Raw genomic sequence first — 11,989 nt, 5'->3', positions numbered from 1 at the left:
AGACCCTCCCAGCAGTTAAATCCCACCCCCAGCTCCGGCCCCGCCTCCAGTCCTTACCTGATCCGCCCTGTTCCGCCCTGCCCTGGACTGCCCATGGGAGCACCTGGGCGGTGCCTGGGGAAGGTGGTGGGATTGGGCCCGCCCCCTCCTGTTACTCCGCCCAGCCAGACCCCTTGGCCCCGCCCATATCTTAGATCCAGCATTGGCTCCACCCTCAAGCTCTGTCATTGGCCCTGTCTGAGTCCTGTCTTGCTGCAGCCCCGCCCCCAAGCTCTCCTCCGGTCTGTTATTGGCCCTGTCCCCCGCTAGCCCCGCCTCCAGATTCTGAGCCAGCCTCAGCCTCACCCTCCGCGCAGCGGCACTCGTAGCCATCCGGCTGGTCCACGCACTTGGCGCCGTTCCGGCAGGGCGTGCTGGCGCATTCGTCCACGTCCAGCTGGCACATGGACCCGCTGAAGCCTGGCGTGGGGGAGTGGGACGAGCGCAGGCCCAGATAGGGTCAGTGCGGTCACCCCCTCACCAGCCCCGCCTTGTTTGGGTGGGAAAACCCACTGACTTGCATTTACGTTCACGTCAATGTTTCTCATAGCATGCGTTTTCTATTACAAGTTAGCATGGTCTTATAGGGGTCCGCGAGCATGGCCTTATGGGGGTCTGCGAGCATGGCCTTATGGGGGTCCGCGAGCATGGCCTTATTTATAGGGGTCCGCGAGCATGGTCTTATAGGGGTCCGCCAGCATGGCCTTATGAGGGTCCGCGAGCATGGCCTTATAGGGGTCCACGAGCATGGCCTTATAGGGGTCCGCCAGCATGGCCTTATAGGGGTCCGCCAGCATGGTCTTATAGGGGTCCGCCAGCATGGCCTTATAGGGGTCCGCGAGCATGGCCTTATAGGGGTCCGCCAGCATGGTCTTATAGGGGTCCGCCAGCATGGCCTTATAGGGGTCCGCCAGCATGGTCTTATAGGGGTCCGCCAGCATGGTCTTATAGGGGTCCGCCAGCATGGTCTTATAGGGGTCCGCGAGCATGGCCTTATAGGGGTCCACGAGCATGGCCTTATAGGGGTCCGCGAGCATGGCCTTATAGGGGTCCGCCAGCATGGCCTTATAGGGGTCCGCGAGCATGGCCTTATAGGGGTCCGCCAGCATGGCCTTTTAGGGGTCCGCCAGCATGGCCTTATAGGGGTCCGCCAGCATGGCCTTATAGGGGTCCGCCAGCATGGTCTTATAGGGGTCCGCCAGCATGGCCTTATAGGGGTCCGCGAGCATGGCCTTATAGGGGTAAGCCAGCATGGCCTTATAGGGGTCCGCCAGCATGGCCTTATAGGGGGCCCCTCCGGAAGCTGCACAGCACAGGCGCGTCCTAGGGCCCCCGTCGCAGGGTCCTCACCCGAGGGGCAGGTGCAGCTGAAGCCGTTGACGCGGTCCTTGCAGGCGCCGCCGTTGACGCACGGACTGCTCTGACACTCGTCGATGTCCAGCTCGCAATAGGTTCCCGTGAAGCCTGAGGGCAGGGGAGGGGGATTAGGGCAGTGGGGGGGACACCCTGTGGTCTGAAGGGGGCTCCACCGGGGAGGTACTCCCCTTCCCACTCCTAGACGGCCTTGGTCCCACCCCCCGCCCAGCCTCAGGGGCAGTTTCCAGCCACAGCCTGGACCCTCACCCGGCTCTGGTTTGGACTGGCCCAAGGCTCGTGAGACTAGACTCTACGGGGGCCTCCAAACCGCCCCCTTCCCCCAGTCCACGGACTACGCCCTGCCGCCACGCCCGAGCCCCAGGGCCCACCATAACCTTGTGCCCAGCCCCAAGTCCAACCCAGCCTTAGCTAGCGCGAAGTTGCAGGCTCCACCTTAACCCCGCGGCACCCCGCCATCCCACCCCCCCTTCCCCAAGTGGGTCCCCACGCCCGGACCCCCTCCCAGCCCATCCACCGACTCCGTTGGACCACTCCTCACCCGGGATTCCGCTCTGACCCTGGCCCCCCCCACCCCGCGTCATGCGTCATCCCAGGCTCCAGTCCCCAAGGGTCCCACCCCAAATTTAAATCCAGCCCTCATCCTCCTCCCAGCCCCATCTCCCCGGTGCGGCTTTTCTCTCGGCCGCTGCGCACCTGCCATGCAGATGCAGGTGAACTGGCCTATGCGGTCCAGACACGTGGCTTGGTTGCGGCAGGGCCCCGACAGACACTCGTTGACGTCGGTCTCACAGCGCGGGCCGGTGTAGCCGCGGCCGCACTGGCACAGGAAGGAGCCCTGCGTGTTCACACAGCGGCCCAGGTGCTCGCACGGGTTGGCGCCTGCGGGACGAGACCCCCCCCATCGGTGTGGGCGTGGCCGGCCGAGGCCCCGCTGCTCCGCCCCCCCAGTCCCCGGATGGTGGTGCCCCACCCCCTCACCGATGGAGCACTCGTCCACGTCCTGGTCACACGCCCCGCCTGTGAAGCCGGGTGGACAGGTGCAGATGGCCCGGCCGTTCACCGGGTTCGTGTCGCAGATGGCGTCCTCGTGACAGGGGTTGCTCACGCAAGCGTCGTCGAGGTGACACAGAAGGCCTGGGAAGCGGTAGGCAGAAGTCAGCGACAGGCCCTCCAGCTCTGCCCGAGGGTCCCACACCCCTCGCATACTGTGTTCCGCACTGGCAGGATCATCGCTCACTGCAGCCTCCAACTCCTGGGCTCAGGCGGTCCTCCTGCCTCAGCCTCCCCAGTAGCTGGGACTACAGGTGTGCGCCACCATGCCCGGCTAATTCTCCTATTTTTTGTAGAGATGGGGGTCTCACTATGTTGCTCAGGTTGGTCTCGAACTCCTGGCCTCAAGTGATCCTCCCTCCTTGGCCTCCCAAAGTGCTGGGATGACAGGCATGAGCTACTGTGCCTGGCCTACCTGCCACCTGGACTCAGCTATTATTAGCTTAATCTATCGATCTTTTTTGTGGGTGAACTATTTGAAAATAAATTGCAAACATCCACATATGGTTTTATTTTATTTTATTTTATTTTATTTGAGACAGAGTCTCACTCTGTTGCCCGGGCTAGAGTGAGTGCCGTGGCGTCAGCCTCGCTCACAGCAACCTCCAACTCCTGGGCTCAAGCAATCCTCCCTCCTTGGCCTCCCAGAGTGCTAGGATTACAGGCCATGCCTGGCCTATTGACTCTTTATTTGATTACAAAAGGGCCCCGCCCTCAAGCCTTCACCTCTACAGTCCCCTCTGCAGGGCATGCCCCCCCTTCCATTTCCAAGTCCCCTTCCTAAACACCTCCTCTGACCTTTGCCACTTGCAAAGGTCCCCTTCCTTTCTAGGTTACACTTCCCAGGAGCTCCCATGGCTTCTTCCCGGGACCACATGTCAGCCTCCTCCCAGGCCTCTCCCTTCACCCCAAATCCAGCTCTCCAGTCTAATCTTTTTTTTTTTTTTTTTTTTTGAGACAGAGTCTCACTTTGTTGCCCAGGCTAGAGTGAGTGCCGTGGCGTCAGCCTCGCTCACAGCAACCTCCAACTGCTGGGGTCAAGCAATCCTCCTGCCTCAGCCTCCCGAGTAGCTGGGACTACAGGCATGCATCACCATGCCCGGCTCATTTTTTCTATATATATCAGTTGTCCAATTAATTTCTTTCTATTTATAGTAGAGACGGGGTCTCGCTCTTGCTCAGGCTGCTTCCGAACTCCTGACCTCAAGCAATCCGCCCGCCTCGGCCTCCCAGAGAGCTGGGATGACAGGCGTGAGCCACCACGCAGTCTAATCTTTCTAACACTCAAGTCAGACTTTCTCATTGCCACCCCCCACTCAATAACCATCAATGGCTCCCTGCTGCCTACCGGGAAAACGGCCACTCACCGGTCTTGCCCATGGGGCAGGCACAGTAGAAGGAGGCCACGCGGTCATGGCAGGTGGCCCCGTGGAAGCACACGGCCGTGGCACAGTCATCGATATTCTGACTGCAGCTCTCGCCTGTCCAGCCGTTGACACACACGCAGCTGTGGCCGCCCAGCGTGTTGAAGCAGGTGCCTCCGTTGTGGCAGGCATTGGGCTGCAGCTGACACTCGTCCACGTCCTCCGTGCAGAATTGGCCTGGGGCACACAGACGCGCCCATCCAGCCGCCCGCCGCCCGCCCGCCCACGGCCTGCCGCCCGGCCCGCCACGCCCCCCCCCGTGCGCCCACCTGTCCACTCCGGAGGACACTGGCAGTTGTAGGTGTTGACGCCGTCCACGCACGTCCCCCCGTTGAGACATCGGTGCCCTGGACAGTCGTCCACGTTCACCTCGCAGTTCTGGCCCTCGAACCCTGGCACAGAAAGAGGCGGGGAGAAGGCGGTCACCGCGGGGCCGGCCCGCCGTCCCCCAAGCCCAGCTGAGCCCGGCCCACTCACCGGGAAGACAGGCGCAGTCATAGGTGAGGTCGCCGCTCTGCCTGCAGGTGCCCCCGTTGCGGCAGGGAGAAGGAGCGCAGGGCACGGCGGGGCTCTCGCACAGTGGCCCCGCGTAGCCGGCCGGGCACTGGCAGCGGAAGGAGCCGGGCGTGTTGAGGCAGGTGCCCCCGTGGCGGCAGGGCCCGCCCACCCGGCACTCGTCCAGGTCGCTGCGGCAGCTGCGGCCCTGGTAGCCGGGCGGGCAGGAGCAGGCGAAGCGGCCGTCCGCCCCCACTGAGCAGCGGGCGCCGTGGGCACAAGGGCTGCTGAGGCAGGGGTCCGGCAGGGAGCAGTCCGGGCCTGGAGGGACCGGGGCAGGGTGAGCTTGGGAGCGACCACACCTCGCCTCGCCCTGGGCTCCCCTCGGGGCTCTGCCCTCTCACCTCGGAAGCCACGGGGGCAGCGGCAGGAGAACCGGGCGGTGCCGGCCACCACCGAGCTCTGGCAGACGCCGCGGCCGGCACAGGGGCCCGAGTGGCAGGGGTCTTCCAGCTGGCACCGCTCACCCACCCAGCCTGGGGGGCACCTGCGGGCAGAGATGGCTTGGTGCGGCCAGCTCGGAGCAAGGTGTCCCCAGACAGCAGAGGCGCACACAAGGCAGGCAAGAAACACACGGGCAAAAAAAAAAAACAACACCCAGCAAACACACACACACATTCATTCATGCAACGGCTTTTTACTGAGCACCTACTACGTGCCACGCAATAGGAATACAGCAGCAAACGCAATAAAAGTGGTCTCTACCCTCTGGATCTGCATAGCCAGGTCCAGGCAAAGAGAACATACACACATGACAAATTAACGTACAATGTGCCAACAGGGTGTGGTGAGGTACACAGGGGACCAGGAAGGTGGGGGGGGGGCGAGTTGGCTGGGAGTGGCAGCCTCCAAAAAAAAACACATCCATGTCCCAGAACCTGTGACCGTGACCTTATTTGGAAAAAGGATCTTTGCAGATTGTAAAGGACTGTCACCATGAGGTCGTCCTGGCTCATCCAGGTGGGCCCTGAATCCAATGACAAGCGCCCTTGTAAGAGACAGACAAGCCAAGGAATGCCTAGAGCAGGCGTCCTCAAACTACGGCCCGTGGGCCACATGCCCGCCACCGAGGACATTTATCCGGCCCGCCGGGTGTTGTTGCCGCCGCTGCCTGTCCTGCTTAGCAGCCGACTGGTCCCGGGCCCACAGTGCCCACGTGTGGAGTGTGCACCCCACTCTTTAACGGTCTGAGGGGCAGTGAGCTGGCCCCCTGTTTAAAAAGTTTGAGGACCCCTGGCCTAGAGCCACCAGAAGCCGGAAGAGGCAGGAAAGGATTCTCCGCTGTGGCCTCCGGAGAGGCCCTGAACACACCTTGATTTCGGACTTCGAGCCTCCAAAATGGCAAGAGGGTAAATTCCTACTGTCAACGCCAGACACTTGGTCACAGCAGCTGCAGAAAACTAGCACCCAGGCTAAGAGGAACAGAGTGGAGGAGGGTGGCGAGGAGAGGTGAATGTTATATTTTCATAGACAGAAGAAGGTGAGGAGGGGGCCATGGGGCTGCGTGTGGGGAACAGCATTCCAGGCAGAGGGAACAGCAAATGAAAAGTCTCAGACTCTCAGAGACAGGACACACCCACCGGGCCCATGGGGCTGGCAAACACCCAGGGGCAGCTGAGGGCTCCCACGTGGATGCGGGGGCCTCTGGCTCACAGGGACAGACGCGAGGACGTCCACAGTCCCTGGGACGCCCACAGCCCGCACGTGGGGTCAGGGGCTGGAGCGGCCCGGACCCCTGCGTTGGCGCCCGCACCTTGGAGGTGGCCCTCCTTCCTCGAGCCCACCAAGGCAGCTTTTGGGTGTGGGAGAAACGAGAGTCGGTGCGTGGGGTTGGTCTCAAGATTGGAAATCTCCAGGGGGCACTGGCGGGGTGGGCGGGAGGGGCTAGGAGAAGCGACAGGGTCCGGGCTCCGCCCCCGACGCCGCCAACCCTCACCCCCCCGCCCCTCGGGCCGGTCCCCTCCCTCTGGCTTGTCCTGAACGCCTGGACCGAACTCAAGCAGGTGACTGACTCAGTCTTTGGCGTCGCCCACGAGATCCCCCCCCCCCGCCCGCCTCCACCCCGGCCCCTGGAGAAACAGGTCGGGGCGCGGCCGGGCAGGGGCGCGCGGCGTCGGGAGGGCCAGGCCCGCCCCCAGCCCCCTCCCCAAAGGCCCGCAGGGCCACGACCGCGCGCAGGGAGGGGGCGCGCTGCGCCGGGCGCGGAGGGCCCGGGTCCCACCGCCAGGCAGGGCGCGACCCGCGCGGCCCCCTCCCGGCGCCCCGGGCGGGTTCCCACGCTCCGCGCCCGGCGCCCCCGCCGACCGGTCGGGCCGGTTCCAGCCCCGGCCCGCGCCCCGCCCCGCGGCCCGAGCTTTGGGGGAGACGGAGGGGAGAACGCAGACTGGGGGGTGGGGTGTGCAGGGGGGAGGCGAGGACTAGAAGACAGAGGCGAGAGCTCGGAGCCTACGTGCGGGGAGACCCGGGGGTCCACAGGAGTGGGGTGACAGTCTGGGGCATCCTGGAAAGGGCTTGAGCATCTGGGACCTTGAAAGAGGGTGTGGAGGGGTGGGGCGTAGGGAGCGGTTCCCACAGCCCGCGCTGGGGCCCGAGCCCGCTCCGCTCCGGCCGATCCCGGCTCCGGGCGCCGCGCGCGCCGGTGATTCACCTGTTGGGGAGGCGGGGCGGCCGCGGGCGCATTCACCTGTCGGCAGTATTCCAGGCGCGGAGCCGCACCGCGCAGGCGCCCGGCCCCAGGGCTCAGCCTCCCAGGTGAGTGGCTCCAGGTAAGGTCGCCCTTTCCCCCAGCCCCACCGTCGCAGACCCCTCAACTCTACTAGGAACCCCCCCCTCCGCCCCCATAGCCGGGCTCAGCCTTCCACACAGGGGAGCCCAGGTGGGGCTCCAGCCAAAGTGCGTGGGTGCGTGTCAACTTGAAAGGGGCTCCTTTGGGTCTAGAGTCACCCCAGACCTACCCAGCTAGGGCCTCGCCCAGTGTCTGGCACACATGATGTCGAATAAATGAACACATTAATGAATCAATTAATGGCTGCTGAGTGAACTGCTATTACTAATTATAGCATAAAAGAAGCCAAGCAGTTCCAATAACCTTGAGGGGTCCCCCCACATCGATCCTATTTCCTGAGTCCCTACCAAATAACACTGTTTATGGAGCACTTAATATACACTGAGCGGCTGAGCACATCATATGAAGAAGCCTCGTTTAATCTTTACGATTACAGCCAACCCCGTAGGAGGAGTTCTTGCTGCCCCATTTCCCAGATGCAAAAACTTGAGGCCGCAGAAAGCAAAGCCAGGGAGAAGCACTATTTCACAGATGCAGTGAGGTTCAGAGAGGGGAAGTAAGTAGCCCAAGTAGTTCAGACAGCAAGAGAGTGGCAGAGCAGGACTGTATTCCAGGCCCCCTGTGCCCCCCACCCCACCACCACTAAATGCTGAGATATGGGAGCATGCGGATGGCGTCCCCACCCCTGCCCACCCACTGCCATGGGTCCCTGAAAGTCTGTTGATTGAATAATTAATGCCCGCCTCATCAGGGGCTTAACGCATGCCTTCAGATGGCCAAGAACTCTGTGAAGCTAGGATTACTGGGCCCATTTCCCAGACCAGGAGACTGAGGCTTATAAGGTTTAATTCCCAGCCAGTCAGCAACATGACGTGGGATGTGAACCCAGGCCAGGCAGGCTCCAGAGCCCCTGCTCAATTTCCAACGGGGAAACAGGAGAGGTTGCCCAAGCCACACACATGTAGGAAGTGGCAAAGGCATGGTGGGGGACGCAGAGGAAGACAAACCGCCTCCCCACATGGGGCCACAGGCAGCCCCGAGACAGGCACTCACAGGCAGGCAGCCTCCCGGGAGGGCAGCTGGGTGCAACGGCCTCCATTTGCACACGGGCTTCCGTCCAGGCAGGGGGGGGCTGTGGGGGGGGGCGAGGGAAGGTAGGGGGTCAGCCGGGTGCCCAGGAACCCCAGCCCTGAGTGGCAGACCCCCTCCCTCCATCCCTCCCTCCCTCTACCAGGCGACAGCTGCACTGGGCTGGGGTGTCTCTGAGGGTGCAGGGAGCCCCCTCATCCCCGGTTCCCACGGCCCCCCGCCCAGCCCCAGCTGTTGGGGCTGCAGCTGTCCCTGCCAGCTCGAGCCCTGGGAACCACAAGGCAGGGGCGGGCAGGAGGAGGGGCTGACTTGGGCCAGATGTGGGGGCTCGGGAAGCTGCCCGTGCTGAGCTGTGTACCATGGGGGGTGCCAAGGTAGAAAGTGAGGGTGCTGAGTGCTATAGGGTGGTCTGGGGGCTTCGTGCCCGGGTCCTGGGTTGGGACCCCGTCCCCTGGAAGGGACAGGGACAGAGAGTCCCCAACCCCTGGGTTGGGTCCCGGTGCCCTGGAAGGGACAGGGACAGAGAGTCCCGGGGTCACGGGTCTTCTTTCCCCTGATGTAGGGCACCCACTTCGGCAGGGCAGGCTCTCGGGACAGGGGCCAAGGCATGTACCCACGGGTGAGCACGGAGTTTCCAGGGGCAGCGGCGCTGGCTGTGGCGGGTTGGGGGGTGTGTGTGGAAGGAAGGGGCAGCTGGCACAGGACGTGTGCTGCCCTGCCCAGCACTGCCACCCCTGAGGGCTGGGTCCCTCTGGGGTGTGGCAGAGTCTAACTGTCCTGCCAGACGGGCCAGCCGTGTGGCCGGGTCTGAGTTAGTGGGGCGCTGTGTGTTTGCGGGCAGGTGTGTGTGCACGCGTGTGCGTCCGCGTGTGCGTCAGAGAGAGGGAGGGAAATTGAGAAAAACAGAGACAGAAAGACATCAAAGAAGAAACCAGAAGCAGGTACCAGGAGAGAAGGAAACAGAGAAGGGCAGAGAGAGAGAGATAGCAAGGGGGGACAGATGAGCTGAGCTCAACATGAGAACGGGTCCCCCTGGCATGTGTGCCCTTCCTCAGGGGACAGGGGGACAGGAAAGACACTGCACTCTACACTCAGGGGGCCGTGTGACACGGGCCGCACACTCATGCGTGTGCCGGCGTCACCCTTGCCGTGTCCACGTGCAGCTCAGGGTGAGGCGGTTCACGCGCGCCGGTGTGCGTGTGCCCGTGGGTCTGTGAACTGCTGGTCCATGCGGGGGGACAGATGTGTGTGCTGTGTGCGTGCGGGCTGCGTGTGCTGCGTGTCCGCATATGGGAACCGCGTATCTGCGCGTGAGGCTGCGTCCTTGCGTGGGCCTACGTGTGCACTCGTGCGTGTGTAGGGTGGATGTGCCGGTCTGTCTGCACGTGCGAGCTGGGAGCAGGCGTGTCCCGGGGTCTGTGTCTGTGGGTGCCCGAGTGTGCCAGGCCTTGGGCTAGAGACGCGCAGGATGCGTGGTCACCTTTGATTGCGTGCGTGCGTGCCAACGCGTGAGCTGTGTGCGCCTGGGTGTGTCTCGCGCGAGCCAGGTGTGCACGTCGGCCTGCGAGCTGCGTCTGTGTGCGCCCGTCTGTGTGTGCGTGCGCGTTTGCAGCTCTGTCTCCGTGCGACCCAGAGCCGTGTGCGCCAGCGGGTGTGTGGCAGGCCATGTGTGCATGTGCCGGCCCGCGGGGGCGGGCGCTCCTGCCCAACCCTGGCCCGTCTTCGCGCGGGGCTGGGGCTGAGCTGGGGAGGCTGTTCCCTCCCCCACCCCACACCCTGCCCAGCGCCCGGCCGCAGAGCAGCGCCCCGACCCCTGGCCAGGGCCCTCGGCCCGCGCCCCTCCCCCGCCAACCAGGCCTCCAGCGGCGGCGGCGGGGGCGCCCCCGCACCCCCGCTCCGGCCCGGCCCGCCGCGGGTCCGCGGGTCCCGCTTTGTCTGGCAAAGAAAGCGCGAGGCCGGCCGGGGGGAGGGGGTGTCTAGACGGCGCGGCCATTGTCCCGAGCGGGGGAGGGGAGAGAGGAGAGGAGGGGAGGAGGGGCGGGGGGCCCCCGGCCGGCTGGGGAGGGGCTCGGGCCTCGGGGAGGGGGCGCTGGAGCCCGAGGGGAGCACGTGGGCCCTCGCCCCTTCCCCTCCCCGCGCAGGGCGGGGCCCCAGGGCCGCCGGGTCCCCGCGGCCCGAGGAGCGGGCTGGACTGCAGCGGGGGCAGTGGGGGGGCGCGGGCACCGCGGCGGCTCCAGCTCCGGATCCGGGTCCGGGTCTTGCCGCGCTCCGGCCTGGGAAGTTTTCTCCGAGTTCTGAGCTCCGAGAACTTCGCGCCCCCTCCCCGCCCCCCGCCCGGCCCAGCCCGCCCGGGGTGTCGGGGGGAGGGGGCGCTTTTGTGCAAGGGGTCTCTGGCTTAGGGGTACTTGGGCCCCCAACTGCACCCTTTCCAGGACTCCAGGCGGGAGTGGGATGGGGGCGAGCCCCGGAGTCTTAGTACCCCCGCGATCTTGAGTCTCGGATTCGCGAACCTCGAGTCCAAGTCGCCGACTCCTGGACCCCTTCCTCTACGGCCTCGATCGCTCAGGGGCCTCCGGGGCCCTCCCCATTCTGAGTCTCCGGGACCCCCAGGGCTGGCACGCAGCCCCCGGCTCCTGCCCCGACCCTGGCTCCCAGGACCCCCCGCCCAGCCCTGGACTTCGGGGTTCCTGCGCTGCCTCTTCCCCGCCCCGGCCCGGTCCGCCCGGCCCCGGCCCCTCACCTGCAGCCCCCGGCCCCGCTAGCAGCAGCAGCAGGGGCAGCGCCCGCACGGGCGGCGGTGGCGGCGGCGGCGACGTCGGGCGACGGCGGCGGCGGCGGCCCCGGGCCCCCGGCCCCATGGCGGCCGGCCGCGACCCTCCCCTCCTCCCTCCTCCCTCCTTCCCTGGGCTCCGGGCGCGTCCCGGGCCAGCCTCCGCGCCGCCAACTTCGCCGAAGTGAGGCCGCCGGGCCGCCCCGCCCCCAGCCCTCGGCGGCTCGCCCCGCCCCGGGGCCGGCCCTGCGCGCCCCCGCCCCCCGCCGGCCTCCGGGGTCCCTGCCCACCCTCCACCTGCACAGCCCGGGCCCCTCGGAGAGAGACCTAGGCCGGCCGCGCGGAGAGAGGCGGCACACCGGCTCCGTGGACAGCCCCACGCCCCACCCTCCTAGCCGTGCGCAGAGCCAGGGCGGAAACGCAGACCCCCAGAAACCCCCAAAACGGAGGCCAGGCGAGTGCGGGGCGGCTCGTGAGCACACAGCCAGCAACGCGCGAATGCAGACCCATGCACCAGACTGCGTGGGGACTCGAACATCTGAAACGCGCGCAAACCTAAGACGCAGGCCCGGCCAGGCCGGAAGCCTAGAGGGGCAGGGCGCGTTTGCAGCCTCAGGGCTCGGACACACAGTAGGAGTCTCGTGCATGCGTGGGTGCTCACACCCACATCCCTGCTCACTCTCGGCCCTCCCTCTCAGCCCCCTTCCTACCCTGTGTGACCCTCAAAGATCCACCCGAGCGCCCCGGCCCGACCCAGTACCCCACGAAGCTTTGCCACTCTCGCTCTATTTGATCAATTGCCTTTTCCAAAATCAGCCGCACTGCAATGCGTTCCTGCAGCCAACCTCTGTCCCTGTGTCAGAGAATGGGGACCCTGAGAGGCCCCAAGTCTGGCCCTGG

At 65.4% G+C, this 11,989-nt stretch overlaps 1 protein-coding gene across 1 annotated transcript in view; it reads right to left on the bottom strand.

Annotated features, from left to right (window-relative positions):
- Positions 1-11,177, bottom strand: part of NOTCH3 (notch receptor 3) — a 36,701-nt gene extending 25,524 nt beyond the window's left edge. The window contains exons 1-10 of the mRNA XM_076001494.1: positions 11,060-11,177; positions 8,284-8,362; positions 4,790-4,932; positions 4,368-4,706; positions 4,160-4,282; positions 3,834-4,067; positions 2,395-2,550; positions 2,110-2,295; positions 1,390-1,503; positions 346-459 (exon numbers count right to left, since the gene is read on the bottom strand). Of these exons, the coding sequence (XP_075857609.1) occupies positions 346-459; positions 1,390-1,503; positions 2,110-2,295; positions 2,395-2,550; positions 3,834-4,067; positions 4,160-4,282; positions 4,368-4,706; positions 4,790-4,932; positions 8,284-8,362; positions 11,060-11,177 (1,606 nt within the window). The remainder of the gene's footprint in view (positions 1-345; positions 460-1,389; positions 1,504-2,109; positions 2,296-2,394; positions 2,551-3,833; positions 4,068-4,159; positions 4,283-4,367; positions 4,707-4,789; positions 4,933-8,283; positions 8,363-11,059) is intronic.
- Between the last annotated feature and the right edge of the window lie 812 nt (positions 11,178-11,989).

Source organism: Microcebus murinus, chromosome 4 (genome assembly GCF_040939455.1).
Source record: "Microcebus murinus isolate Inina chromosome 4, M.murinus_Inina_mat1.0, whole genome shotgun sequence".
NCBI lineage: Eukaryota > Metazoa > Chordata > Mammalia > Primates > Cheirogaleidae > Microcebus > Microcebus murinus.
This window is presented reverse-complemented; position numbering and strand designations above follow the sequence as displayed.